The sequence below is a fragment of the Melozone crissalis genome, unplaced genomic scaffold, assembly GCF_028551555.1.
Source record: "Melozone crissalis strain CALT ecotype California unplaced genomic scaffold, PUWL_Pcris_2 ptg000019l_1, whole genome shotgun sequence".
NCBI lineage: Eukaryota > Metazoa > Chordata > Aves > Passeriformes > Passerellidae > Melozone > Melozone crissalis.
This window is the reverse complement of record NW_026535797.1, coordinates 14380673-14408089: the sequence shown is the minus strand read 5'-3', so window position 1 is coordinate 14408089 and position 27417 is coordinate 14380673. Positions and strand designations below refer to the sequence as shown.

Genomic DNA, 27417 nt, shown 5'->3' with positions numbered 1-27417 from the left:
ACCCCGGAGTGCCCGCAGCGAGCCGGGACACGCCGCCCGCCGTGGCCGTGCAGCTTTCTCGGCCGTGGCTCCGGCATCCCGGGACGCCCCCTCCTCCCGGTACCGGTGCCCGGGGCGATGCTCGCCGTGCCCCCCCGCAGCACCGCGGGGCCGGACCTGGCTGCGGGCGGCCCCACCCCGCGCTCCCCATTGGCAGCGGCGCCCCCGCCCCGCTCGCCGCCGCCGCCGCCGCCCGTTCTTAAGGCGCCGCGCGGGCGGGCCGGGCCCGTCGGGAGCCGGGAGCGGAGCACCGGAGGCGGAGGCGCGGCGGGCGGCGAGGCGGCGGTGCGGGATGCGCTCCCGCCGCCGTGGGGGCGCCGGGCGGCCCCCCTGGCCCGTGAGTAGCCGTGTGGTTTTGCTGCTCCGCGAAGTTTCCCGGGGACTCCGGGGCGGGGAGGGGCGTCTGTCAACTCCGGCACGGTCACCGGCCCGGGGAGAAGTTGGTGGAGGGCGGAGCGGGACCGCGGGCACGTAGCCTGTCCCCGTGGCGTGGCGGGGACGCGGGGTAGTGAGGCGGGAGGAAGCGGGAAGAAGGATGGGATGGGGATGGAAGGATGCTGGGCTGGGGAGAACCGTGCTCAAGAGGCTGTACGGTGATGGGCGGTGTGTGCTGGGACTGGAGAGCGCTGGCAGGAGCAGCAGCACTGCGAGCTGCGAGCAGCGAGGGACAGCCCCTCTTTATAGCGGCACTTGAGCTTGGTCGCGGCTGAGCCCGTGGAGGAGCGGGGGGCAGTGGGCAGAGGGGTCCAGCCGTGTACCTCCCTGCGTGGGAAGGGGCTGGCTGTGTGCTGCTGGGCCTGAGCCCCCCAAGGACCTGGTGTCCCTCTGGGGCGAGCTCAGAGGCTAAGGTGACTGCTCATCTCCACACTGCATTGGCTGCTGCTGGCTGAGCCCCAGGCTGCCAGGTCCAGCGCTGAGGAGTCCTGCATAGGAGGGACAGGCTCGCAGCAGCGAGCAGACGTCGCAACAGGACCCAGGCTCATGGGCTTTGGCTGGAGCAGAGGCACTGCAGGGTCTGGGCTGCTGGGCATTGAGGAGCTGTGGAGGGGCACTGCTGGTACTCTGGGCAGCCCAGCTGCTGTGGAAGAGGGGTCTGATGGGTCTGTGGGACGTCTCCTGCCTGTCCTCTGCCCTGGCAGGTACAGCTGTGGCAGCCTGGCAATGCTAGCAATGAGAATATGATGCTAGTGGGGCACATGCAGCATGGTGGCATGAGGTGCTGGGATGTCACCATGTTGTCACTGCTTTGGGGTGCATTTGGGGTGCAGTGATGCCCTTGCTGCATGATGTCCAGAAATGTCGTGGAGGTGACTGCGGCCCACAGCGGGACATTGCTGCAGTGGTGGCGCGTGACATCACTGGGGTGCGTGGTGAGCAGGGCAGCAATGTCACGGTGACATGCGGGGTGGGGTGGCCGCACAGGGACCTCACACCCACCTTCCCCATAATGTAGGCTTGGGCATGTCCCTGTGTGCACAGTGAGGACATCTGGGGACAGCATCTCCCCACTTGTGGTGAGCGGTCTGGGGCCCAATCGCCTGCCTGTCCCATGGTCCCTTTCCAGTCCCATCCCACCTGGGCGCTGTCAGCCATAGCAATGCATGGGCTCAGATGAACCCTACATGCTGCCCCTGGGGGCCAGCACCCTCTCCCTGGGCTGCCTGGCTGCACCCTGCATGGGTGCCTCGGCACCCTCCCAGTGGCTCTGCCCTGCTTGGCACCTTGGCTTCGTGTCGCTAGCCATACTGCAGAAACCCCCTGGGGTGACCTTGCCACCAGATGCCACGACACAAGCCAGGACGTGACTCTGCTGGAACAAGAGAGACTGAGGTCTGCCCTGCATACGGGCAGGGCCCCATGGCCTCAAACCCCAGGTGAAGCTTCATGCTGGGACTGTGGTCTATCAAAAGCATGCTGGGAATGATGAGGCCCTTCTGCATCTGACATGCAGAGCCCAAGTCTGCCTCCCTTCCCCTTCCCAAAATGGCCTGGCTCTGGGCTGGACATCCCTTCCCCATGGCACCAAGCACCGGATCCACTGGGAAAAGCCTTTTGTCTCCAATCAGGAGCATTGTTTCCTACTGGAAAAGCTCCATCCAGCTTGGAGGGATTTCAGCTGCAGCTGGATGAGGCAGGGGGGGCGCCTGGTAGCAGTCCAGGCTCTGAGGAGTGGGAGCTGGAGTGGGCAAAGGCAGGGGGCCCTGCCAATGAGCTGGGGACAGCACCCATCGTCTGGCTGTGCCTGGGAATGACGCAGCACTGCTCTGCAGGGCCAGGGGCTTATGTGGCACCCCTGCACCCATCTGTCCACAATGTCAGTGGCTCTGCCCTGTGCTCGTTTTGGTAAGCCTGGAGTGGGGCTGTGGCAAAGGCTCCCCCTCCTTCACTGTCTGCAGGGTGACACTCAGGGACTTTCCCATCCCTCAACAACCCAATGAACTCTGTCCCCATTACGTATCTTGAATGGGACCCCTGCACCGGGGAAGGATCCAGGCTCCTGCCCCTCAAGAGCAGCTCCATTCAGCATGGCAGGGTAATGGGCCATCACAGGAAGAGAACTGGAGCATTCCTCTCCCGAGGATAGAGCTGGGGACACACATCTACCTTGGACGCTGTGTGCAGGCTACAGATGGGGTTGGAGAGGAAAGGAGAGCAGGCTGCTGGAGCAGTGGAATACAGAACTATGGGTGCTGTGGGCGGTAGGGTTGGGGTTTCCTCTGGAGCTGGAGAACAGCCCCTTCCTGCCCAGCCATGTGGGCCTGGAAGCTCGTTATGGCATGGGAGTCCTGGCCCCCAAGAGAGCCTTGGGACCATTCCCATCCCCAGAGGAGGCAGCAGCAGCAGGCTGTTCTCCACAATCTGCTGGGTCTGCTGGGGTCTAAATGGGCACCTTCCCCTCTCCAAGCTGGGCACATGTGGTACCGCCCAGCTGCCACCACTCCTGGGCTTGCTGTCTGACTCCAACAGCACGGGGGTCAGCTGGCAGGGGGTCATTCACTCCTGGACAGGGAGACTGTTCCTGCCTGGGAGGGCAGTCCTGCCCAGGCACAGTCACATGCAGCATTGTCCCCTTGCAGGCCAGGTGCCCCAACCACCCTTCTGGTTTGCAAGAGCGGAGCAGGCTGCTTTTTCTCCCAGCTGGAGTGCAGGCATGTGGGATCATGCTCACAGCCTGGGGACACACAGCTCATCTCTGGGCTCTTCCCCTCTGGAGGTGACTGCCAGGCCTGGGATGAGGGGTTGCCCTCCTAAGTGCCACCTTGCTCATCACCTGTGCTACAGCCAGGTCAGAGCCAGCTCCAAAGTCTCTGCAGCCTTGCCAGCAGTGCTGGCAGAGGCTGTCCTCCACAGTCCAGGTTAAATGAGCCTCTCGTCCCAGTCTCCTGTTCCTCCCAGCATCTCCTCATGGCTGCATCCCTGTGCAGAAGCTTTCTCGGGCCAGGCTGGAAGGAGCTCACCCTGCAGAGACCCTGGGAGGAACATTTCCAGCAGGATGGGGAAACTGAGGCACGTGGGAGTAAGCTGATAAAGTATCCCTGTGTTCTCCCTGAGAACTTCCCCAGCTCTGGAACACCAATGGGACAGAAGACAAACTCCTTGGGCCAGTGAATGTCTTCTTCCTCTGACCCTGCCAAGGGGGCAGTGATTGACATTTTGACTTTCCAGGACCTTGGAAGCCAGTGGCAGTTTAGGGCAGAGTGATCTGGGCCTGAGCCCAGCTTTGTCAGCACCCCAGAGCCCTCCTGCTGCCTCTCCAGTCCCTCCAGTAGGATGGGCTGTCAAGGCTGGGCTGCTCCTCAGCCCCAGCTCACTGGAGTGTGAACTTGTCCCAAGGGTGAACAGTGCCAGGACAGTCTGTGCATGGGGACACCAGAGTGACAGTGCCAAGGGTCAAGGGACAGGTGGTGTGATGCAGGCTGGGGTGCTATGGCAAGGGGTGAAAAGAGAGCATCTCCCATGCAAGGACAGTGGGCTGCTTGGGCATGGTGGAGCACAGTCTGCTCCTGAGCTGATGGGCTGTAGGTCTCTCCCAGGTGTCCAGGATGCTGGCACTGTGCCTGCTGTCCCTGGCCTGGCTCAGCGAGGGCTCCCAGCGCAGCGAGCCCATGTTTGCAGCCGTCACCCACCGCCTCCTGCCGCCCGACTACGACAGCAACCCCACCCAGCTCAACTACGGCGTGGCCGTCACCGACCTGGATGCCGACGGTGACTTCGAGATCGTGGTGGCAGGGTGAGTGGGGCACCCCTAAGGCCTCAGTGACAGCAGGGACAGGAATTCCCCTCTCCTCTGTGGTCTTGTGGCTGGCTGGGGGGGTTATGCACACAGGTGGGTGGGTTGAGGTCTGCATGCACCCACCAGTGAATATGTGTGTGTGTGTGTGTGTGTGCACCCACAGAGGGTGTTGATGCCAGCGAGTGCCTGTGTAGGACCACGTGAGTGCCCCCATCGTCCCTTCCCTGTGGGGTGGTGGCAGCTGCCCAGCAGCCAGGGTCCACCCTGCAGTGCACAGCCAGCATGTCCCCAGGCTGTCTCTGCTCTGCTGACAGGACTCAGCTCTCTCTGGAGATTCAGTTAATTGGCTGGAGTTTTTTTATAGTCCTTTATTGGAGTGATGGCTGGGAAGGGCCGGCAGCAGCCGGGGAAGCAGGGAGCCGTGTGCTGTGCTGCCAGTGCCCAAGTGGGGCTGGACACAGAGCAGCTGCTGCCAGCAGGTCCAACCCTGGTCAGGAAGAGCAGGGGCCATGGTGTATGCTCTGTGTGTGTGCTGGCACTGCCGTGAGCTGCTACTGCAGGGTATCTGTGTACACATCACCATCCTCACTCCCTAAAGAGGCTTGCACACACAGGTGTGCCCACCTGGAGAATGTGCCCACCTTTACCCTCACAGATCCCATCCAGCTAGATGGAGGCACTATGGTGGCAGGCAGTCAGAGTCTGGCCCTTATGCTGCTCTGAATATCACTGAGGCAGGAAAACTTGGGCAGGACTGGAACCCTGGAGGGGTCTGGGCCACCACTGCCAGCTGTGCTGAGTCAAGAGGGCAGCTGGAGTTTTGTAAGCAGACGTGGTGTCCGTTGTATAACTTGTTTACTGGTGCGTTGGGCGGGAGTGGGCGAGGAGCCAGTGGGATGCTCCGTGCTGAGAGGATTTGCCTTGTGTGGCAGTTTCCTTGCCCTGGGAAAGCTCTGCAAGCAGGGACCTGCACCCCATCCTGTACTTCTGTCTGCCTGACCCCCACTAGTGCTGCCAGACATGGGGTGTGTGGCAGGGTCCTTGGCCTCCATGGACCATGCAGGTCTCTGCAGTGCCCATCACGGGGAAAATCCAGTATCACACCCAGTGTCTCCCCAGGGGTGAGACAAGGGCTTTAATCCCATCCTCAGTCCTCGGGAAGCTACTACTCTGCCTACACTCACAGGTACAACGGCCCCAACCTGGTGCTCAAGTACGACAAGGCGCAGGGGCGGCTGGTGAACGTGGCGGAGGATGAGCGGGGCTCCCCGTACTACGCCCTGCGGGACCGGCAGGGCAACGCCATCGGCGTGACAGCCTGTGACATCGACGGCGACGGCCGCGAGGAGATCTACTTCCTCAACACCAACAATGCCTTTTCTGGTGAGCCCTGCCGGCAGCCGGGCCCCAGGCACGGGGGGAGCCCCGGCGTGGCCGCCCGCGACCTTCGGCGTGTGAGGGATGTGTGCGGGCTGGAGTTAATTTCTCACTTGAGTGGCTCCATTGATTGATGGCAGCACGGTTGGGACACTGAGCCCAGCCAGCCACCGAGTCAGCACTTCCAGCTGCCCATCGCCCTTTTTGTGGCACCCCAAGTGGGACAGAAGATTCCCTTCCACCCCCTCAACTGTCCTGCCACAGGGACCCCACGCTGTAAATCCCAGCTGTGCCCTGCAGCAGTTGTCCCCTTTGATCTCATGGCTCTCCTGTGCCTGCTGCACCAAGTCCAGTGCTGTCCCTGCTCCTGGCATGCCTGTCATGGGAACAAGACTTACATGCTCCAAGCTGGCACTGGGAATCCCCAGGGCTGCCTGGTTTGGTGCTCCAGCCCAGCTCTGCCCTGTGTCCCTGACCTCCAGGCAGCAGATCTGTCTTCCCAGTGCTCCTAATTACCCGGGCTGGCAGTGGCTGCTGGCACACCTGTCCCTAAATCAGGATCTGCCATTGCTGCTGTCACAAATGGTGTAGCTCGCTGACTGTGCCTGCCACTGAATCGATTTCTTTTTCAATTTTTTTTTTTTTTGCCTTTCTCGGGATGATCTACAGGGCTGTGCCTCATTGGGACATATTTTAATCTAATGAGTTGATTCTTCTGTGTGTCTCCCCGTGGCCCTTAAGGGTCATGGGGCTCTTGCAGCAGCAGCCCAGCCCCATTGCACTGTAGGGGGCTGCAGGGACAGCAGATATTTGGGGTGTTCTGGAAAAAGGGCACCTTTTCCACAACCTCCCTTGCTACAAAGCACTCTCCTCAGGAGGAGGCGGTGTGCTGGAGCCCACTGACCTGTGCCCCCTTCCCCAGGCATGGCCACCTACACAGACAAGCTGTTCAAGCTCCGCAACGGGCGCTGGGAGGACATCCTGAGTGACGAGGTGAACCGGGACGTGGCCAGCCGCTTTGCCGGCCGCTCCGTTGCCTGCGTGGACCGCACGGTGAGCAAGCAGGGTTCTGTGGACAGGCATCTCTGCCCCCTTCCCACTGCCAGTGCCCTTTCAGCGGAGTCCTGGGCCTGCTCCCCTTGCCCATCCCATCCCCTGCTGGCCAAGGGTGCCCCCCAGCTGCCCCTGGACTGTCAGGGCTCGCAACGGCCCCAGCTCTTGAGACTGTGGATGCCTGTCCACACGGTTGCCACCAGCTGATAAACGTGCCTGTCGAGGTGATTTATGTTCCTGTCACCTGCTCTTTCTTCGTCCTCCTCCTCCAGCGGTTTGTTTCCAAATGATTATCGCTAAATCGGGGTGCAGCTACTGCACGGGACAAAGGGGGTGGTGGAAACCGGGAGGGGCTGGCACTCCGGGGATGCTGGGAGGGAGGATAATGTGCCCCATGCCAGCACTGTGACCAGGCAGCTCCTGGAGGCAATGGGGCACATCCCTACTCCTGGGATGCTTTTTGCCGTGGGCTTTGCAGAGCTCTCGCTCAGCACACAGCAGCAGTGCCTGTCCCCACGGAGCAATAAGAGCATTCACAGCAGGCACCCTGTGGTCCCCTGGAGATGAGCCGTGGGTGGGTGGGTGCTGAGGCGGTGCTGCCGGCTGCAGGGCTCCGGCAGGTATTCCATCTACATCGCCAACTATGCCAGCGGCAACGTGGGCCCCCATGCCCTGATTGAGATGGATGTGGCTGCCAGCGACCCTGCCCGCGGTGTCGTGGTGCTGGTGGATGTGGCCGCCCAGGCTGGCGTCAGCAAGTACACAGGTACTCCCGGCTGCTGTCGCCCTGCGGAGGGCACGGGGCGCTGCAGGGCGCGGCGAGCGGGAGAGCTGGCTGAGGCAGGGCAGTGCAGCCCCAGGTCCGTGCCACGCGTTGGGCTGCCTGACTGCCCCATCTAGTGGCAGCCCCACGGCCCGTGAAAGGCGCCAGGACCATGGATACCCCTGTGCCCAGCATCACTGGGACTAGTCCCTCCCGAGCTCACAGCATCCACAGGGCAGCCAGCGGGCTTTGGGAACGTAGGCGTCGGGAGGAACGAGCCCGCCTGCGCCCCGTGCTGCCCCACCACCGTGGGGACTGCTTGCGTGCCCCAGCGGTAAATTGTCACTAATTAGGAGTGTTGTCACCATGGCGATGGCAGTGATTAGGGTTGGGAGTGACACGAGCGGCTGCCAGGCCCAATTAGCTCCTGATGAGAGGGATTGGAGGTGGGCAAGAGTGGGACACGGCGGGGGAAGTGGAGGGGACGGGTGGTGGGGGGGTTGGGTCCACCGTGTGGGCAACATTGAGGGAACATGGGGAGCACAAACTCCCGTGGGGCAGCTGTCCCCTCACCACGGGCTGCTGTCCCCAGGCGGCCGTGGGGTGGCCGTGGGCCCCATCCTGAGTGACAGTGCCTCTGACATATTCTGCGGTAATGAGAACAGCCCAAATTTCCTCTTCCACAACCGGGGGGACGGGACGTACAGGGACGTGGCAGCTGCTGTGGGTGAGTAGGGGGAACACGGAGACCCTGGGGACTTCAGGGCAGGGGTGGCTCTGCCTGCACTGGATGAGGGCAGTGGGGGGACAGCCCTGGGGACCCAGAGCCCCATTGACCACTGTGCAGTGGCTGAGATGATCGGGGCATCCATCAGCGCAGCGGGGATGTAACCCTGTGCGTGGAGCACCTGTCTGGGGACAATGGAGCACATCCTGGGAGGTGTGCTGGGGACAAGGAGGCAGGGAGGGGTTCCCGTCTCCCCCTGTCCCCTTGCGGTTCCCCAGGGCTGGATGACCCCTACCAGCACGGACGCGGTGTGGCGCTAGCTGACTTCAACCGGGACGGCCGAGTGGACATCGTCTATGGCAACTGGAACGGGCCGCACCGCCTCTACCTGCAGAGCGGGGCTCCCGGCCGCGTCCGATTCCGGGTGAGGGCCGGAGCCCCCGCACCGACGGCTCTGCCACGGAGCCACTCGGCCAGCGGGGCTGCCTTCTCTCCGAGTTCCCTTTGAGCCCCACCTGAGAGCGAGGAGGGCACCCGGGGCATCAAAGCAGGACCCGAGTGTCCTGCTGCCGGTGCCTATTGTCAGGCTGTGTCCATGCAGGACATCGCCACACCCAAGTTCTCCATGCCGTCCCCGGTCCGCACCGTCATCGCAGCCGACTTCGACAATGACCAGGAGCTGGAGGTTTTCTTCAACAACATCGCTTACCGCGGCTCCTCCGCCAACCGCCTGTTCCGGTAGGAGCCGCCGGGGCCGGGCACCCCGCACCCTGCGCTGGGAGCCGAGCAGCACAGCCAGGCTCACAGGGCTCCTCTCCAGCAGTGCCAAGGCTCGGGCTCGCCTCATAAAAGGCGTCGTGACTGAGCCCTTCCTGGCATCATTACCAGCCACTGTGATCGTGCCTGCAGCAGCCCCTGGGGTCCCCAGCACCGCTGATTAGCAGCTGTGTGGAAGCTTGTTCATGGCTCCTGTTAATTGCGGGGGTCAAGTCTTATTACTTCTGCGTAGCACCTCCTTGCCTCGTGTGTAGGGTGATGGGAACTGGTTGTCTACCCAATGTTTGCACCCATGGGTCGGTAGAGGGCAAGGGTTTTGCAAGGAGCCCTTTGGAGACATCTCCAGGTTCCAGAGGGATGCAACAGACGCTGTTGCTACTCTGCAGTTCAGATCCAGAAGCTCTCATGAAACTCCTGTTCCCTCTGCCTGGAGGGGGGACATGCCAACAGGCAGGGGACAGTCACATCCTCAGTCCACACCCTATAGCCGCCACGGCTGTCACCCCTACCATGATTCTTCAGGAGGGGATAGGCATGTCCAGGAAGGTTCTGAGAACTGCAGGAGCTGGCATTCATACCCTGTGTGTGTCCTTGGCAGGCTCATCCGCAGAGAACACTCAGACCCCATTGTGGAAGAGCTGAATCCAGGGGATGCACTGGAGCCAGAGGGACGGGGCACTGGTGGGTACACCCCACTCTGGCACAGCACTGCTTGGCACCTTCTTTGCCTGAGGATGCCACATGCCTGGCTGAGTTATCTGCCTGCTCCCCACCAGCAGGCTGGAGCTCCTGTCACCCAGGAATGGCCCCATGCTTTCTCCCTCCACTCATACCCAGCCAACAGTGCCATTTTCAGTACCCCAGAGACACTCTTGATGTGCACTCAAATGCACCCACTGCTCAAAGCCAGTCTCTGCATTTGAGAAGAGGTCAGGCAGCTCCCTGTGACCCACAGCCACCCAGGCACTGCCTGTCCCCTCCAGTGCCCAGGGTGCCAATGCTCCTGATTAGAGGATGCCAGCCACACTCCTGCACTGATGTCACCCCATCTTCCTTTCTGTGCCTGCATGGCTGGGAGTGCTCCCATTGCCAGTGGAAGGCCACAGCAGCAGCAAAGTCTAGTGCTGGGGAACATGGGGCCAGGCCTCAGACACAGCATGATTCCATCCTTGCAGGAGGTGCAGTGACAGATTTTGATGGCGATGGGATGCTGGATCTCATCCTATCCCATGGCGAGTCCATGGCACAGCCAATCTCCATCTTCAAGGGCACCCAGGTGAGTCAAGCAGGGACTCCTCGTGTTGTACCCATCCCTTCCATCCCTCCCAGCTCAGTCTCTCTGCTCTGTCACCATTTGCAGGGCACCAATAACAACTGGCTGCGGGTCATCCCCCGCACGCGCTTCGGGGCGTTTGCACGGGGGGCCAAGGTGGTGCTGTTCACGCGGCGCAGCGGGGCCCACCTGCGCATCATCGACGGCGGCTCCGGCTACCTCTGCGAGATGGAGCCCGTGGCACACTTCGGACTGGGTGAGCTAGGGGCTGCCTCCCCCCCAGCCTCCCCTGGCACTCCCCAGGGCAGGGGCCGTGTCTGCTGCCCCGGTGTCCCGCTGCGCAGTAATCGTCCCTGCCTGTCACCCTAGGTATGCTGGGCTCTGTGTTAGGCTGGGGGCAGGCTGCCCAGCCACTGCAGCTGTGCTGCAAGGGGCAGCTGCCCCCTTCCCCATGCCCTGCCTGCTGCTTTGCCCAGGCAGTAGGGCTTTCCCTTCCCTTTAGCTCTCCCTTGGTGCAGCCAAGCCTGCAGGGGTGTGCGCCCACTGCAAGGTCATCCCATGTATGCCCCTCAGAGTACATCCATGTGCGGGGGCTGTCAGTATGTGCACCTGGAGCTGGGCTCAGGGAGCAAGGGAGAACTTTGTCCCTCCATCCCTACCACCCCGCTGGCCTCCTTACAGCCCCTGCCCACCCTGGAGACCCTCCCTTTGATGGGCTGCCCGCCTGCAGGGCGTGACGAAGCCAGCAGCCTGGAGGTGACTTGGCCAGATGGCCGCGTGGTGTCACGAGCTGTGGCAAGCAGTGAGACCAACTCTGTCCTGGAGATCCCCTACCCTCTGGATGTGGAGGAGCCACTCATGCCTGCCCCTCTGGAGGTGAGGGCCAGGTGTGGGTATAGGGTGTGACACTTTGGGGACAGAAACAAGGGGCTGGGCTCTCCTGGCTCAGTGGCTGCCCAGGGGTGATTCCTCCCCATCCCAGTGGTCTCTGCTTCTTCCCAAATGCAGTGCGGGCAGGGATTCTCCCAGCACGAGAATGGACGCTGTGTAGGTGAGTGGCTGCTGGAGCACAGGTGTGCCTTTACCCAGGATGCTGTAGCATAGCCCCATGGGGGACACTGAGACTGGGAGGTGGCTGCCTGCCACATGGCTCTGTGCCAGGTACAGCTGCCTGCCTGGCACATGGCCTGGGAATGGGACACCTGTATAGCTCCAGAGGGGCACCATGGTGTCCCAGGGAACAGCGAGAGCAATGTGCTAGGGCAGGAGGCATGGCTGGCGTGTGGCAGGCTGTGTGCTGCAGCCATGAGCGATGGGAGGGGCAGCAGAGGTGCAGCAGGGTGGCTGTGGCCATGCTGGGAGCCTCCTGGGCAGAGATATGGCTTATGCATGGCTGCCACTGGGGTGACCATCCAGAGTACCGGGGGAACTGGAGGGGCTGGCAGCCCCAAGCTTTCTGCCCAGACATCTCACACTGAGGACCCTCTTGCAGACACAAATGAGTGCAAGGAGTTCCCCTTCATCTGTCCCCGGGAGAAGCCTCTCTGCATCAACACCTATGGCGGGTACCGCTGTCGCAGCAACAAGCGCTGCAGCCGGGGCTTTGAGCCAAACGAGGACGGCACAGCTTGCGTGGGTGAGTGATAGCTGGGACACCCCGACCTCATGCCAGCTGGCATCAGCCCCAAAGCACCACCTTGGGATGCTCTTGCACCCCTGACAAAGGCCAGGTCACAGCCTGTAACCTGTCGGACGGCAGCCCAGCCACCTCCACCCCGGTTCTGTGTCTGTCTGTCTGTGCTTCCCACTGATCTGCCACTGACTCCCCTTCCCTTTCTCTTTTTCTCTCTTGTTCCTTCTCTCCTCTGTGCAGCTCAAGTGGCCTTTTTTGGGGGCTATCCCTCTGCTGGGAGCTGGCCTGGGCTCCCCCACAGTGCCCTCCTCCCTCAAGTCCTCGGACTCTGCCTTTGTCTCTATGCACTTTAAGCCCTGCCCATAACCCGCCAGAGCAGCCTTGGTGGAAGGATAGGCTGGCCTCTGCCTGTCTCTCTTTTTCTGTCCTCGTCGAACCACCCTGGAAGTGCCGGCTGGGACATAGTGGGTGACCTGCAGTGGGACGGGCACAGACCTGGCTGTCCTGTGCCATCTCTGGGAAGCAGCCCTGGGGCAGCCTGGCAGTGCCCCTTTCCCCGCCCATCCCCTGCCCCAGTGCTGTTCCTGCCACGCTGGTACCTTGCTCCGTCGCCTCGATACCGTACCATGTGCCTGCTGGTTTGGCCTGCGACGTGTGTGCTTTGCCTGCCCCCTCCTCGGTGACGGGAACACCTCCCCAGCCCTGGCAGAGGAGGCTCTTCCCAGCCCTGCAGGGGCAGGACCCTCCTGGTCTGTTTTTTAACGTATTGACCCTACTGTTTGGAGTCTGACCCTGCTTAGTCCCAACAGTCTTCCAGCCCCTCTCCCAGAGATCCCCCAATAAACTATATCCCATCTATTAACCTGGTCTGCTGAGCTCTGCAGGGCTGGGCTGTGCTTGTGCTGCTGCCCACCCTGGGACCTGGCTGGAGAGTGGTGGTGCCCCTGGCCCAGTTCTGCACTGGGACTACAGCAAAATGTGCAGCTCTGAGGGGGCTGGGGTGCAGCAAGCAGCCCTGCCTGCATCTCAACAACAGGGCTGGGCTGCTTTTCCCCCCTACGTGCTATAACCCCACACTGCTCTCTTTACCCCACCAGACATCGACGAGTGTGCTCAGGGCTTGCACAACTGCAGCCAGCTGTGCATCAACAGCCCTGGGGCACACAGCTGCCTCTGCCACCCAGGCTTCCGTCCCCTCGATCCGGCTGCCAGCCGGTGCCTGGGTGAGTACCTGCAGTGCCCACCTGGTGCTGCCCTGGCAGCAGAGATGATGGGGTGTCCAGGTGTGCTCACAGCCCTACTGCTGGGGGGCACAATGGACAGACTGTGGCTGTGCAGGAGCTGGTGGAGTAAGGACATCTGCCACCCAGCAGCCTTGGCACCAAGCAGTGACAGGATCACCTGCCCTTGTGTCCCACATTCACCCAGCCCCGGGGCTGCCCCCCTCATGCCTCCTCATCCCTTGCCCTGCCCATGCCTCACAGTCCCTGAACCCTTGGCACAGCTCTGACTTTTTCTCCTTCTTTCCCAGACATAGATGAGTGCCAGGCACAGCCTGGTCCCTGCGACCATATCTGCCACAACAGCTATGGCTCCTTCCACTGCCACTGTCACCGTGGCTTCTCCCTGGGTGCTGGTGGACGCTGCTGGCGCAATTAGCCTGCTCTGGCACAGCCAGGTGTTTCCTGCTACCCCCAGCACTGTGCTGGTTGCACCCAGTGCCAACAGAATAAACCCTTTCCTGCTCTGTATTCCTTGTGTGTCCCTGTCCCAGGGCCACGTGCCTGCTACCTGTCCCCCTGCTGCCCTAGACTGCCCCCTCCTCTCCATCCCCTCCCTTCCCCCATGCTCAGCCTTGTGGGGCTCTGCCCAACCCAGTGTGAAAAGAGATACCCAGCCTGATTCTGTGCCCCCACAGCATTGTCCTGCTCACCGCCCCAACACAAGAAGATGCAGGGTAGGCAGTGGGGGAAGAAGCGTGGGGTTTATTGAGGAAGGTCTCCATGCAGGGGTGGGGGGACTCCAGCAGGAACATTGAGGCCAGGGCCACCCCACACACACATCATGACTGAGCCAAAAGAAGTCCCACAGGGCAGGGTCCTCCCTCCAGGCTCCCAGGAGAGAAATGCAAGCTCAGTTCAGCTCTGCTTCCAGATAGGAATTCTCCTTGGGGTGCTGGATGTCACATGGACCCTCCTATTTCCTGCTATCTGACCCTGGACCACGAACCTCCACACCTTGCCGCCAGGCTCAGGTGCTCCTCGAGGTCCCCTCTTACAGGCCAGGCTGAGAACTGGGGCACTGGTGGCAGATGCATGCAGGACACGTGGGCAGGGGAGGACTCAGCAGTGTGAGAAGAAGGGTCCTTATGGAGCTGCCCCACTGGGCACCCTCCCTGCATTAGGGCAGGTCATGGGGCAGAGTAGGCAGGGGGCTGCTGGCAGCTGGGCACAGGCAAACTCTGCCAGGACTGGGCAGGGAGCCTGCCTCACCCATGCCACAGCTCAGCCTCGGCTGTGCCAGGCAATGAATGAGCCCAGGACACATGGCACAGGGGCAGCACCATGCCCAGCACTGCAGCTCCCTGGCCTGGACACTGGGCTGGAGAGATGCGTGGGTCCAGCTGGGGATGGCAGCAGGTCGTGCAGGGAGCAGAAGCAAGGGCCCAGTGTCCTGGCAGTGAAGGATGGTGCTGGAGACGATGTAGTGCCAGATAGGGGAAGGGCCAGGAGAGCAGCAATGGGGCAGTGGGTGGCACAGAGCTGGGGTGAATGCATGGCCCATCATGCAGAAGAAGCGACACCAGTGCTCTGCCAGGCCCCCTGAAGGGTGCACGAGCAGCAGCCGAGCCGCACCACAGCACCAAGGGCAGGCTGCCCCCAGGAGGGGACGCAGCAAGAGCTGTCAGTGCCTGTGAGTGCGGGGTTGTGCGTGCCCTGCTTAGCGCTGCCCGAGGCTTTGCCGCTCCCAGCGCCTGGCAACAGGGACACTGCCAGCTGGGACTGCCCCTAGCAGGGCAAGCTCCTTTCGCTTGCGGCAGGGGCGGCAGCACCAAGCACATGGAGGGCTGTAGGAGCCCCTTGGCAACAGTTTGGCTCAGTGGGAAGCACCGGGCATGCCCCAGCAGCAGGCCCTGCCCACAGTGGGTCCGAGCAGAGGCAGACCCACTGCGGGGGACAAAGAGCAGATGGGGGTGGGCAGCCGCACCCGGTACCCCCGGCCTCCCCCTGCTGCTCTCGCTGGGCTCAGAAGCGGGTGCTCTGGTAGTGCAGCCTGCGCAGCTCGGAGAGGCCACTGTCCCGGCAGTACGAGTCCCTGCAGGGACTCCCGGCCAGTCACCGGCCCCCCGCCCCGCCTCCACCGCCGCCGCTGCTGCTGCTGGAGCTGCCGCTGCTGGAGCTGCCGCTGCTGCACCGGTCCTCGTAGATGGAGATCTCGATCTGGACCCTGCTAAGGAACACCGGTGAGATGTGCCAGCCCAATTGCCTGGAACCCACGCCCAGTCTCCCCTCACCCTTGCCATCCCCCAAGCATCCAGCTGCCCAAAGGATACGACCCTCATGCCACGCTCCAGGGGGTCAGTGAGCAGCAGCCCCCGTGGCGCGTAGATCTTCTCATTCTGGTCCTGGATGTACTTGGAGATCTTCTTCAGGACCTGCCAGCACAGGGAGGGACACTCAGGGCCTGCCAGCATTGCTGTCTACTCTGGCCTCAGTCCCATGTTCCCTGTGACACCCCTGAGCCATCCCTGTGCCCACTACCAGCTGTGCCCATCCCTGAACCCTCCCCTGCACCTCAGCACCTTCTCATAATGCGTCTCCATGCAGAGAAAGATGAAATAGGCAGTGGCACAGGCCAGGCACCCCTCGAGGTATGAGCTGCCCCCAATCTTCTCCGCCTCAGCGTAGAAGCCATTTAGGGTTTTCACAGTTTCCTCAAAAAGTTGCCGCTCAATCTAGGACAGAAACCAGGGTGAAGAGGAGTCTGGCCAGGGACTGACTGACTGCACCACCTTGTTCTCTTTCCTGGGGGCACTTGGAGAGCACTTAACCCTCTCCTCCCTGCCCAGCTGATGCCTCAGTTCTCAGGCCCCTGCCCATCTCCCACCCATACCAAGACCTGCTGCACCTGCAGCCTTCAGAGCCTTCCAGTCCCCATCAGCACAAAAGCCCTTGCACACCAGCCACACCAGCTGTGACTGCATGCACCCAGCAGCACTGGCTGGCCCAGGGCCATACAACACCCCATAAGTCTGCACACCTTTAGACCCTTCTTCCCACTGAGTCCCCATAGGGCAACCCCCCCCCCACCCACCCACCCACCCTGACAACCTCTCAGACTCCCTACCCGGCTCTCCAGCTCAGGGGGAAATTTTGTCTGGAACTGGCACGTGGTCCCATCACTGTAATCCCGCTGCACAAAGACCTTGGTGGCCAGGGACGCGCTGCGCCGCAGCTCCTGCAGGCTGTGCACCTGAGGGCAGAGGATGAGACGGGGCCTGCAGCCAGGGGAGCTGGGCATCCCTGCTGGAGGGCTGGAGGCCTGGGAGCAGAGCCATTCCCTGGTGTCAGGGGCTGCAGGGAGCCCCTGGCACAGGCTGTGTCACACCATGAGCACAGCCTGGCGCTGGAGGTGCAAGGCAGGGAGTGAGGGGAGGATGGAGGCAAGGGGAGGATGCTGTGGCAGCCCCTGCTCCACAGGAAGGAGGGTGAGTGCTTGTGCTGTTGCCCCAGGCTGGTGTCTGGCCTCAACCCCAGTGGTTCCTGCATGCACAAGCAAGCGGGAAGGGGACAGCCCTGTGTCCTCAGCAGTGTTCCAGGACACAGCCAACCCAACAGCTCCCAGGCTCCCGAGCAGGGGCAGGGACTGGGCAGCGGGGCTGCAGCAGTGGCCCAGTGGGTGGGCAGGCTGTAGTGGGGCATCTACATGAAAAGGACCGGCAGTCCCGGCAGCCCCGGCAGCAGGTGCTAAGCCCTGACTCCCCACAGGGTGTGAAAGCCCGTGCCAGTCCCTGAGCTCCAGCCTGTGGGGCAGCTTTTGTGGCTGAAGAAGGGGATGGAGGCGCCAGGTTGCACCAAGGCCCGTCCCCGTGCTTCCTCTGGATGACATGAGGCTACTGCCTGCTCTGTGCCCCACAGACCGTCTGAGGCTGTCCTGCGTCCGACCCACGGCATGTGGGAGGAGAGCCCCCCGTCCCACAGCCCAACCCAGACCCGCTCCAGCCTTCACCAAAGGCGCCCTGCAGCCGCCCTGCACCCCACAGCCCTTCAGGCCCCTCACGGGCCTTTCCGCGCCCGCGGAGCCCTCTCTGCCCCACACCGCTGTCCCCACGGTCTCCCGCCCCACGCTTTCCCCCCGCAGCAGCGCACCCCACGCGGACCGAGCCCTGTCTGTGCCGCTCCCCGGCAGCGCAGGGCGGGGGGAGCCGGGGAGCAGCGCGGCCCGGGGAGCTCCGCCGCAGCCCGGCCCGGGGGTGCCGCCGCCGGGGCGCCCCCGCCGCGCCGCCCGCACTCACCTCCGTGGCCATGGCGCGGCGGGCGCCGGGCCGGGCTGTGCCGTGCCGCGCCGGGGGGACCGCAGCGCGGCGGCGCCGTCTCCGGGGCCGTGCGGAGCCGCGCGGAGCCGGGCGCTGTCCGCGGTGCTGCCGAGCCGAGGGGCGGAGGCGGGCCCGGCCGCCCCGTGTGCGCAGCCGCCCGGTCCGCCGCGGCCCGCCCCGAGGCACCGGGGATGGGCGCCTGCCGCCGCCGGCACGGAACCCCTGCGGACGGCGGCACCGGGTGCCCCGGGGCTGGCTCCGCAGAGGGGCTGCGAGGGAGGGCGGCTGCTGTGCGTCCCGGGGGTCCGGCAGGGCGAGTGCCGCAGCCCGGTATCTGCGGGATGCGGCTGGGGGTCCCTGCGGGGAAGCCTGGCTGCCGAGGGGGCTGCCGGAGGTAAGTGAGGGTGTGAGCGGCCGTGAGAATGGCCCGGCAGGGATCTGGGGACTCCAGCGTGGGACTGGCAGAGCACCGTGCCAAGGGACCTCATCTGAAGCTGTTTGTTTGCGAAGGAGTTGCAGCTGGTGCTGCGATCAGAGCGCGGGCAGACATCAAAGAGCAGAGCTAACGAATTCCCCGTTATCTCTGCCCATTGACAGCTCAATTAGAGCCGGAGAAATGCCAAACGGGGGGAACAGAGACTCTCCCGGGAGGCGAAGCAGGGGGTGCTCCCAGCTGGGCTGCAGTGGGGCGAGGGATGCAGTAGCTGGGCACAGGGCCCTCAGCAGGCAGGAGAGCTGCCAGCCTGCCCCGGCACCTGGGCCGTGCTGGGGGCAGCGCCGGGCCCTGCCCGAACATCTGCTCTGGCACAGAACATGGATAACAGATAACACAGATAACTCACAGCTAACACAGCTAACTCACAACTAACACAGCTAGCACACAGCTAACTCACAGCTAACTCACAGCTAACACAGCTGACACAGAGCTTACACTGCTAACACACAGCTAACACACAGCTCACACAGCTAACACACAGCTAACTCACAGCTAACTCACAGCCAACACAGAACACAGCTAACACACAGCTAACATAGCTAACACACACAGCTAACACACAGCTAACACGGCTGACACAGAGCTTACATACAGCTAACACAGCTAACTCACAGCTAACACACAGAACTAACACAGCTAACACAGCAAACATGCCATAGCCAGCTGCCTGCAGCGCATGGGTAGCTCTGTCTGACTCCTGCTCCTCACGCTGAGCACCAGCCCAGGCTTTGGGCAGGGCAAATGGAGGCCTGGGGGTGGTTGGAGCATGGCAGGGTTTGTGACCAAGGCACCAAAGGACCCATGCTGTCAGGGACGCCAGCTGGAGGGCTCATCTACCCCACAGACACAAAGCCATGGATCCCACAGCTTTTGGGGAAACCTGCTGCTCCCAAGGGTCAGAGGAACCCTGCCAGCCCACTCTCCAGAGCAGTGAGGCACACCCTGCCTCGATGGTGCCACAAAGCCAAGGGCACCCTTGAGAGGGTGCTGTGTGAAGTCTCCCATGCACCAAACACGTGCATGCACATTGGCACAGGCACTCGTGCATGCACTCAGGTGCCCACCCAGGTGCACATGCAGTGTGCTCACACACCTAAGCCTGTCCCCAGATGTCCCCAGCCCCTGCCTGCCATGTCCTTCCTGTGCTGCGTGCCACTGCCGAGTCAGTGCTGGCCTGCCCGCCTGGCAGTCCTGCGGGTTGCCATGGCAATGCTGTGCCTGCCAGGAGATGGAGTTTGCTCTCCTGTGCTGCAGTGAGGGGCCAGGAGCAGCGGGGGGATGCTCTCCCTGCCATGCCAGGCTCTGCCCATCATCCCACATCCTCTAGTGTTGCCCCAGGGTTGTGTCCTCTGGCTACACCAACCCAGCCCAAGCAAAGAACTTTTGGTTCATGTGCCTCACAGGCCATGGACCTGCTGTCTGTACGTGCATGTCCCATCCTTTGGTGGGACATCCCCCAGCATAGGGAGCTGCCTTCTGCCAGCCACACTGCCTAGGAGGGAGCAGCAAGGACAGCAGGGGCTCGGGGTAGCCTCAGTGTGCTGCATGGCCCTACTGCCCTCCCCAGACCACTGCACTGTGAGGGGTCCTGGCAGGGCTCTCACCCTTCTGCTCGGCCCAAAGGCGGGATTTTTCAGGCTGCCCAGCAGCAGGGATAGGCATGGCTGATGCCAGGGCTTCCTTTACTCCCCTGCCTGACTCCTCCCTTGCACCTGGGGTGGGCAGCTCTGACCTGTCTTGCAGACAGACCCCACAGATCTCTCCTTGCCCTCGGCCCTGGCTCACCTCCCAGAGGCCCTGGCCCCACGGGACAGACACGGGGCACACTTGGTGCCCCTATGGCCAGCCCTCAGCAGGCAGTGTGCCCACCACACCACAGCAGGCATGGCCCAGCAGTGCCCCTGCTCCAAGCCCTGCACTTGACTCCCAGCCCAGGACCAGGGGTGTCCTGTGTGTCTCTGGGTGCATGGTGCTGCACCTCATCCCAGCATCTCCACCCTCCCTGCAGTGCCAGGATGACCAAGGCGTGTGGAGGACAGCTGGAGCCCTGCAACCAGTCTGGGATCAACCCCTGTGGCTCCATCCTGTACCCTCTGCCTGCTGAACCCCTCTCCAGCCTGTCAGAGCTGTCAGCAGCTCCAGCTCTGCTTCAAAGGGGCCACAGAAGGGCATGGCAGCTGCTTCTCCTAGCACTGGAAGTGCTTTCAGTAATGGTGAGGAGCATGAGCTCCCAGTCCCAGCGAGGACAACGGTGACATTTGGGAGGCACAAACACAGCGTGATTAGCTGATAACCTTTCCTGAGAGATCCCAGGTGTGTGCACCTGGGAGGGAAAAGGGAGGGGGACGAGGCCCCCACACTGTGAGCCTCTGGAAAACAGCTCCAAACGCCCCAGCCTTCCCCTTCACACAAGACAAGGACAGTGCTCCAAACTGGGACCAACTGACCCTACAGACTGGGCACCCTGAGCGTGGACACCCCTCTGTGGCACCTGCAGCCCAGCTCTGTCCAAGTGAGGGGTGGTTCCAGGACCCTCACTGCACTGGGAGCCCCCACAGAGGGTTTGGGCAGCCCCCCAGCACATCCCACAGAGTCCACAGGCTGGGAGACACAGCATCCTCCTGCACACGGGCAAGCAGAGGAGGATGTGGTTTCAGAGCAAGGTGCCAAGGTCTGCCATTAGCAAAGGAGCCAGCTGGGAGCAGGGACTGTGCGAGGATTGCTCCCACGCCGGGCATGGGGCTGTGGTGGGGTGGGGAGGGACAAAGAGCGCTGCAGAGCAGGTCCCCACGCATGGTGCCACGCTGTGAGGGAAAGGGACCCCTCCTCAGAGGGTCTGCACATGCGACATGCCCCCTCCCTGCCCTGCTGAGTGGGACCGAACGCCGGGGGCCGGGATCGGGGTGTCCGGCGGCGAACAGGGAGGGTCTGTGTGCAGGCTGGCAGGAACTGGGCAGGGCCGGGAGGGGCTGGCTGGGGCTGGGAGGGCGCCGGGGCAGTCTGGGCTCCGCAGCTGGGCCGGGAGCGCTGCCAGCACATTCCTGGGACTGCCGGGCAGCGGGAGCGTGTGTGGGCGCGGGGCAAGGGCACGGCGATGGAGCGCTGACCCTCCCGGCCGTGCCGCACCGCCCGGGCAACCTCGGCCCCGCCGTGCCCCCGGTCCTGCCCCAGCCTCCCGCGGCCGCGGCCAGGCGGGACCACCCCCGGAGCCGTGCTGCCAGCCCGGCATTGCCCCCGGCCGGGCTGCTCTCCCGGGAGCTGCGGTGCAGGGACAGCGCCAGCGTGCCGCCCCTCCTGGGACTCGGCATGGCCTCTCCCAAGGCCCCTGCTCCACTCTGGGTGCGGCCCAGGAACCTCTGCGGGACTGGGACAGGAACGGTGAGGGGATGGGGAAAGAGGAGGACGGGAGGGAGCCCACTCAGCCCACCCACCCAGGCCCCGGGGATGCATCTCTGCTGACAGAAACAAGGTCGGTAGCACCCAAAGCTGCGGCAGAAAGGTGGGTGGGACACAAGGATGGAAGGAGGCGGCCGGGACCCTGCTCAGCTGCTCCTTTCCTGGGAGCCTCCCTTCCCTGCTACAGGACCCGGTCCGTGCTACAGCCAGGCACGGGTCCCCCCAGGGAGGGTCGGGAGTGTCGAGGCAGCCCCCCAGGTGATGTGCTCTTACTGTGTCACCCTCGCTGGCCGTCCCCGAGGTCCCCAGCGCAGAGGGGGCAGCCCCCATGGCCCCGCTTCCGGACTCGCTGCTGTGACGGTGGCACAGGCAGTGACACAAGCGGTGGCACAGCCAGCATTCTGGAGTGACAGGAGCAAGTGTCTATCTCCCTGACAGCTGCATGGCTGCAGAACGGAGATGTGGGCACCGGAGCAGCCTGCGCAGATGAGACACACAGGGAAGGGTGCCAGCTACAGCTGTCTTGGGTCCATCCCCTTCTCGGGGTACAGCCCCGATCAGCCTGGGACATCCTGGGTGGGAAAGGGTTAATGAAGCAACGCAGAGAGCTCCCCAGAGCAGAGGCACAGACTCAGCTCGAGGTAAGGCTGCCAGGACACCCCACGGGGGCAGACACCGCTCTTGTGGGGCAGCCCTGCTCCCCGCGGCACGGCCAGGAGGTCACTCAGGGCTCTAATGAAGGCGTCATGGCAGATGGAGGGCCTAGGGCAGCTGGCAGGGAGACGCTTGCTCAGTCCCAGCCTCGCCAGCCCCCTCACCTTCATCTGCTGTGGTGCCAGCTGGCACGGAGGGCTCAGCACCCCCAACACCTTCCTGGGAGGAACTGGGCGTGTAGAGGCCAGACTGGGCAGTGGGATGGGGCAGGCTGAGAGCCAGGAGCTGGTCCATGGTAAAGAGCAGGACAGTGCTGGCAGTGCCACAGGAACATCTCAGGGACATGGCACACCCACAACTGTGCTCAGTATTGGCACTCTGGCAGCTCCACCCTGCACGCCCGGCCTCCCTCTGCCTCTGCTCCCAGGCCTCACCAGCCCTTCCCAGCCCAGCTCCCATGGCAATTACACCCTGCCCAAGCCCATCCATCACGGATTAGCTATTTTCTATCAGCATTTATCTCCAGACAATCTTACTCCTGCCGTGACAGCCTGATGCCTCGATCACCCTCCCTCCTGCTACCAGGCAGCCCTGATAAGAGGCTGCTGTATCTTATCGGGCTCCCCGGCAGTTACACATTAATGGTGCCATCTCCGGGCTGGGTGGGATGAACCCAGCCCACCCTCGGGCTGGAAGCAAGCAGCACTGGGCGATGCAGTGATGGCGGCTGAGCACACAGGGCATGGGCAGGGTGGGCAGGCTGCAGGGAAGGGCAGGCTGTGCAGCTGAGGTTCCCAGCATGGCCCCAAAGCAGATGTACCCCAGCAGGGCTGGGGGGACAGTCCCTGCCCCCAGCCCAGGGCAAAGAGCAGCTGCTATCACTGCCTGCACTGGACTGTTTGCTCTCTCAGCCCATTAACAGAGCTGCCTTATCCGGTGGGCAGGGGCCAGCAGCAGCCCAAAGCCCGCTGGCCAGGCAGGGGCATCGATCATGGGAAAGGGAGGGGTGCCCCAGATAACCCCTGCAGACAAATGGGTTTCTAATGGGGTCTTAAGCCTTGCACCCCCCATCTCCAAGGGAATGGGGGAATGTCATCTGGGCAGGACCCTCATGTCACTGGGGCCCTAGCTTTGCCCACACCCTGAGCACTGGCAGAGCCTGGGTGCAGGTCCTTTGCTGGAAGGTGTAATCCCAGCTATCCTGTGCCAGCAGACCATGCACTGCCCAGGGTGCATGCTGGCAGAAGCACCCATGAGGAATGAGGACCCCATGCCCATGGCATTGCCTCGTTGATGGCATACCTGGCACCTGGGTACAGGACCCCTGCCAGGGCTGCAGCGTGAAGCTTCTGGGATGTCCCTTTCCTTAAACCGCAGCACCCCAAGCATGTTGTTTAGGGAGAAAAGAGTGGGGAGTGAGGTGACACAGGGTAGGGAGCAGGGTCCCCTGCCCTATGGCAGAATAAGCCACTTGGGTGCCAGGTGGCATGGGGGCAGCGGGACTGGTGAATAACGGGGACAGCCTGTGGCCACAACACCTCGCCATGGACAGGCGAGCCAGCCCTTCTAGAAAGCATCACCCTGGGGGCACACAGAGCCAGGGTGGGCTGGGGGGCTGCATGCAGGGGGGCTCCCTGTGGGGCCAGGGGCATTGGAGCACCATGTGCCAGGGAGGGAGGGAGGGAGGGAGGTGGCAGCGGTGCGGGCAGACGAGGGGGAGCCGGGGGCCAGCCCCGGGGGGCCCGGCAGGCAGAGCAGATTGGCTGCCGGCGAGGTCTCCAAGCTCCTTAGAAAGGGCAGCGAGCGTGGGAGGCGCTAAGGGAGCAGGCAGGGTGCCGAGCCACGCTCCCGTCCCGCTCGGCAGCGGCGATGCCGCAGGCGGGCACCCCCCCGGGCTCCCGGGGCACGGCGCTGCTGGCCCTGTCGCTGCTGCTGGCGGGGTCCCCGGGCGGCGGGCAGCACTACGACTACTACGGCTGGCAGCCCGAGAGCCTGCCCCACGGGCGCTTCTACGGGCGGGAGCCGCAGTGCCTCGACATCCCGGCCGACATGCAGCTCTGCCGCGACGTGGGCTACAAGCGCATGCGGCTGCCCAACCTGCTGGAGCACGAGACCATGGCCGAGGCCAAGCAGCAGGCCGGCAGCTGGGTGCCCCTGCTCGCCAAGCAGTGCCACACCGACACACAACTCTTCCTCTGCTCCCTCTTCGCCCCCGTGTGCCTCGACCGGCCCGTGTACCCGTGCCGCTCCCTCTGCGAGGTGGTGCGGGACTCCTGCGCCCCCGTCATGGAGTCCTACGGCTTCCCCTGGCCTGAGATGCTGCACTGTGGCAAGTTCCCCTCTGACCACGAGCTCTGCATCGCCGTCCAGTTTGGGAACAGCAAAGCCACGCCGCCCCCAGGTAAGCGGGAAGGGTACTGTGATGGGATGGGAATGCTTGTGGAGCCCCTGCACAGGTGTCCCTTCACCCCTCAGAGCACAGCCCAGAACCCTGGTGCTGGCCAAGGACTCTATGTGTAACAGGGCAGGAGCGGGCACAGGATCAGCTTTGTCTGGGCACTATTGCCCAGGGGCACTGTGCTCCCAGCTGTCCCGGGATGAGGAAGAACAGAGGATGAGGTGGGAGCCGCTGGTCGATCCACCGCAGTGCTGTGTCCCTCTGCTGCCGCTGGGTCCCATGCCAGCCGGAGAGAGCGTGCTGCACCTGCGGTGTCAGCCCCACACTGCTGCTGCAGGGAGGCTGTCCCCTCAGCCACGAGAGGGGACATCACCCACAGACAGCCTAGGCTCAGGGTCAGGGCTGGGACAGCCTTTAGGCTGGGACCACCCTCACTGCTGCTCTGCTCCAACGTGCCAGCATCTGGTGGGAGGGTGTCCCCATCTCTCCTCCCCTCCTGGGGGGTGACCCTGGCCTGCAAGGTGTTCTGTGCCTCTCTGCATCACCCCAGCACAGCTACCTAGGGAGCAGAGGAGCTGCTGGGGCTCTCCCAAGCGTGTCCCCGAGGAGCTGGCCCTGGTGACAAGTACCAGCAGCATGAAGCTGTGACACTAACTGGTCTCTCACCACAGTGTCCAAGATCTGCACCCAGTGTGAGATGGAGCACAAGGCGGATGGCATGATGGAGCAGATGTGCTCCAGTGACTTTGGTGAGTGCTGGGGTCTCCTTCTCAGCCTCCCCTAGGTCTGGCAGCTGGGGTGGGAGTTGGCCAGAGGTGGGGTTGTATGGGGAAAGCCCCTGGGAGATTCCTGAGCCGTTCCCTTGGACCCTTCATGTGTGGCATGGGTGCACCACAGGAGAAGACATTGGTGGGGGATAGGGGAGAAGACATTTGGGAGGGTCACTGGGGGCCTCTGCTGGACCCTCCCCAACAACCCCTTTCCCCTTCCCACCCACCGACTTCCCCAGGGACCCAACCCAGGGATGGGCTGCACCCTGTCCTGCCCAGGTGCCCGGCCCAGGCCCTCCCCTCCCCAGCACCCAGCAGTGCTCCCTCCCTCCCTCCCTCCCTCCCTCCCCAACCGTGCCCGCTGCCCCACACAGTGGTGAAAATGCGCATCAAGGAGGTGACGGAGGAGAACGGGGAGCGCCGGCTGGTGGCTGCCCAGAAGAAGAAGGTGCTGAAACTGGGCCCGCTGAAGCGCAAGGACACCAAGAAGATGGTGCTGCACATGAGGAACGCGGGTGCCTGCCCCTGCCCCCAGCTCGACAGCCTCAGCGGCAGCTTCCTGGTCATGGGCCGCAAGGTGGGCGGCCGCCTGCTCCTGCTGGCCATCTACCCCTGGCAGAAGCACAACAAGGAGATGAAGTTTGCAGTCAAGTTCATGTTCTCCTACCCCTGCCCACTCTACCACCCCCTGCTCTATGGGGCTGGGCAGCATTAGGGTTTTTGCCCACCCTGCCCTTTCCCAGAACTCCTGCACTGGCCCAACATCCCACCCCTGGCTTCTCTGGCTGCACCCCAGGAGCTCAGCTCTGCTCACCTCAGCCCCTTGGCTGTGCCCCAGAACCCAGCTGTGCACCTGCAGGATTCCCTGCTGCATTTGTAGGAGCCCTGATCCACAGCCAGGACACCTGCCTCCCCCCAAGAGCCCTACTCTGCACCCCTGGGATCCCTGTTCTGCTCCCAGGACCCTCACCCCTGTCCAAGAGCTTAGTCTGGACCTGGGACCCTTGTTCTGCATCCTTGTGAGCCCTGGTCTGTACTGGACACCCTTGTCTACTCCCGGGTTCCCCACCCAGAAGCCCAGACCCTTGCTTTCATTTAGGATCCCTGCTTGGCCTTTTTGGCTACACCTGGGAGCTGTCCCCTGCAGCCATGTCCTTTGCTCAGCTCCCTCATGATATGCCACGGACCCTCAGCCCCCCAGTCCCTGTTCCGGCCCACCAACACATCCCATGCTCTCACCTGGAGCTCACATCCACCCCTGGATTATCTCGCCTTCCAGAGGTCCAGCCCAGCCCAGGCAGGTCCCTCTGTTCCCACAGACTGACTCCCTGCAGACCGAGTGCCCAGAGCTGCACAAACCCCTGCTGGGCTCCCCCACTCCCCATAGCACACAGCTCACACCTCCAATGCCCCAGGGCAGCCCTGCTGCACCCCTTGCACACACCCTGCTGTGACCCAGCCACGCACCCCTTGCCCACCAACACCACAGTAAATTATTCCCGCTCGGAGGAGTCTGTGTGCCACTCACTGCAGCTCATGGGTAAGAACCCTTGGTGCTCCCTCAGGGACCCCAGAGGATTGGGAGGGGGGTCCCAGTCCTGCCCACTGAGTGAGGCAGCCTGAGGGAGCGAGGTCACCTCAGGATCTGGCTCTGGCCCCACTCAGGTGCTGTGCCCAGAGCCTGAGCCTGGGCAGTCCAGCCAAGCCAGGGGATGTGGATCCTGGTGGTCACAGGCATCCCTGGAGCCTCAGGCACCCCTATCACTCCAGGGAGCCTGGGAGGGCATCAAGATGAGCAGCATGGGGGGACAGGGCCATCACTGCTGCTGGAGCCTCACAGCTGGGTTTGGCAGTGGTTTGACAGGGAAGTTTCTTCCTTTTCTTCCTTTTCTTCCTTTTCTTCCTTTTCTTCCTTTTCTTCCTTTGTCACTCTGGGGGATAAATCCATGGTCTGGGAGCTCACAGCATTTGTGAGAAGCCTGGCACTGAGCATCAAAGGGGGCAGATATTGGACCAGGCAGTCTCCAGCCCTGCCCTCCCCATACCATACCATCTGAAAGTCCTCTCTGCAGCTCCCTGCCAGCCCTGCTTGGCTGCCAGACCTCCCATGCCCCCACAGCCTCCATCCTCTGCCAAAATGATTCCTAGGGCCACCCACCTGCACTGGCCAGGACCCTCCCAAAAGCCCCATGAGCAGGGCAGCCCTCAGCCCAGCCCTGATGGCAGCAGGGCTGTCCCTTAGCTCAGCTGGACTGCCAAGCTGCCCCCAGTCCCAGCTGGCAAGGGACAGC

At 63.2% G+C, this 27417-nt stretch overlaps 3 protein-coding genes across 4 annotated transcripts; 2 read left to right on the top strand and 1 right to left on the bottom strand.

The window, feature by feature from the left end:
* Positions 1-311: 311 nt before the first annotated feature.
* On the top strand, positions 312-13614 carry CRTAC1 (cartilage acidic protein 1). 2 transcript variants are annotated; one of them, XM_054277132.1, is made up of 16 exons: positions 312-376; positions 4074-4270; positions 5460-5656; positions 6573-6703; positions 7313-7469; positions 8059-8193; positions 8472-8617; positions 8795-8931; positions 9569-9651; positions 10146-10246; positions 10331-10499; positions 10974-11119; positions 11252-11294; positions 11736-11879; positions 12974-13099; positions 13408-13614. In XM_054277132.1, the coding sequence occupies exons 1-16, from the start codon at positions 332-334 to the stop codon at positions 13533-13535; spliced, it is 2085 nt and encodes a 694-aa protein (XP_054133107.1). In that variant the 5' UTR covers positions 312-331; the 3' UTR covers positions 13536-13614. The 2 variants fall into 2 exon arrangements, with proteins under 2 accessions (XP_054133107.1, XP_054133106.1); XM_054277131.1 differs by lacking the exons at positions 12974-13099; positions 13408-13614 and adding an exon at positions 12117-12734.
* A 1506-nt stretch (positions 13615-15120) lies between these two features.
* Positions 15121-17450, bottom strand: GOLGA7B (golgin A7 family member B). The gene is made up of 5 exons (XM_054277133.1): positions 17392-17450; positions 16224-16349; positions 15679-15831; positions 15430-15531; positions 15121-15316 (listed from the first exon to the last, which is right to left on the bottom strand). Exons 1-5 carry the CDS (start codon positions 17401-17403, stop codon positions 15212-15214), a joined length of 498 nt encoding a protein of 165 aa, XP_054133108.1. The 5' UTR covers positions 17404-17450; the 3' UTR covers positions 15121-15211.
* A 6377-nt stretch (positions 17451-23827) lies between these two features.
* On the top strand, positions 23828-25841 carry SFRP5 (secreted frizzled related protein 5). The gene is made up of 3 exons (XM_054277261.1): positions 23828-24359; positions 25028-25105; positions 25501-25841. The coding sequence occupies exons 1-3, from the start codon at positions 23828-23830 to the stop codon at positions 25839-25841; spliced, it is 951 nt and encodes a 316-aa protein (XP_054133236.1).
* The last annotated feature ends 1576 nt before the right edge of the window (positions 25842-27417 follow it).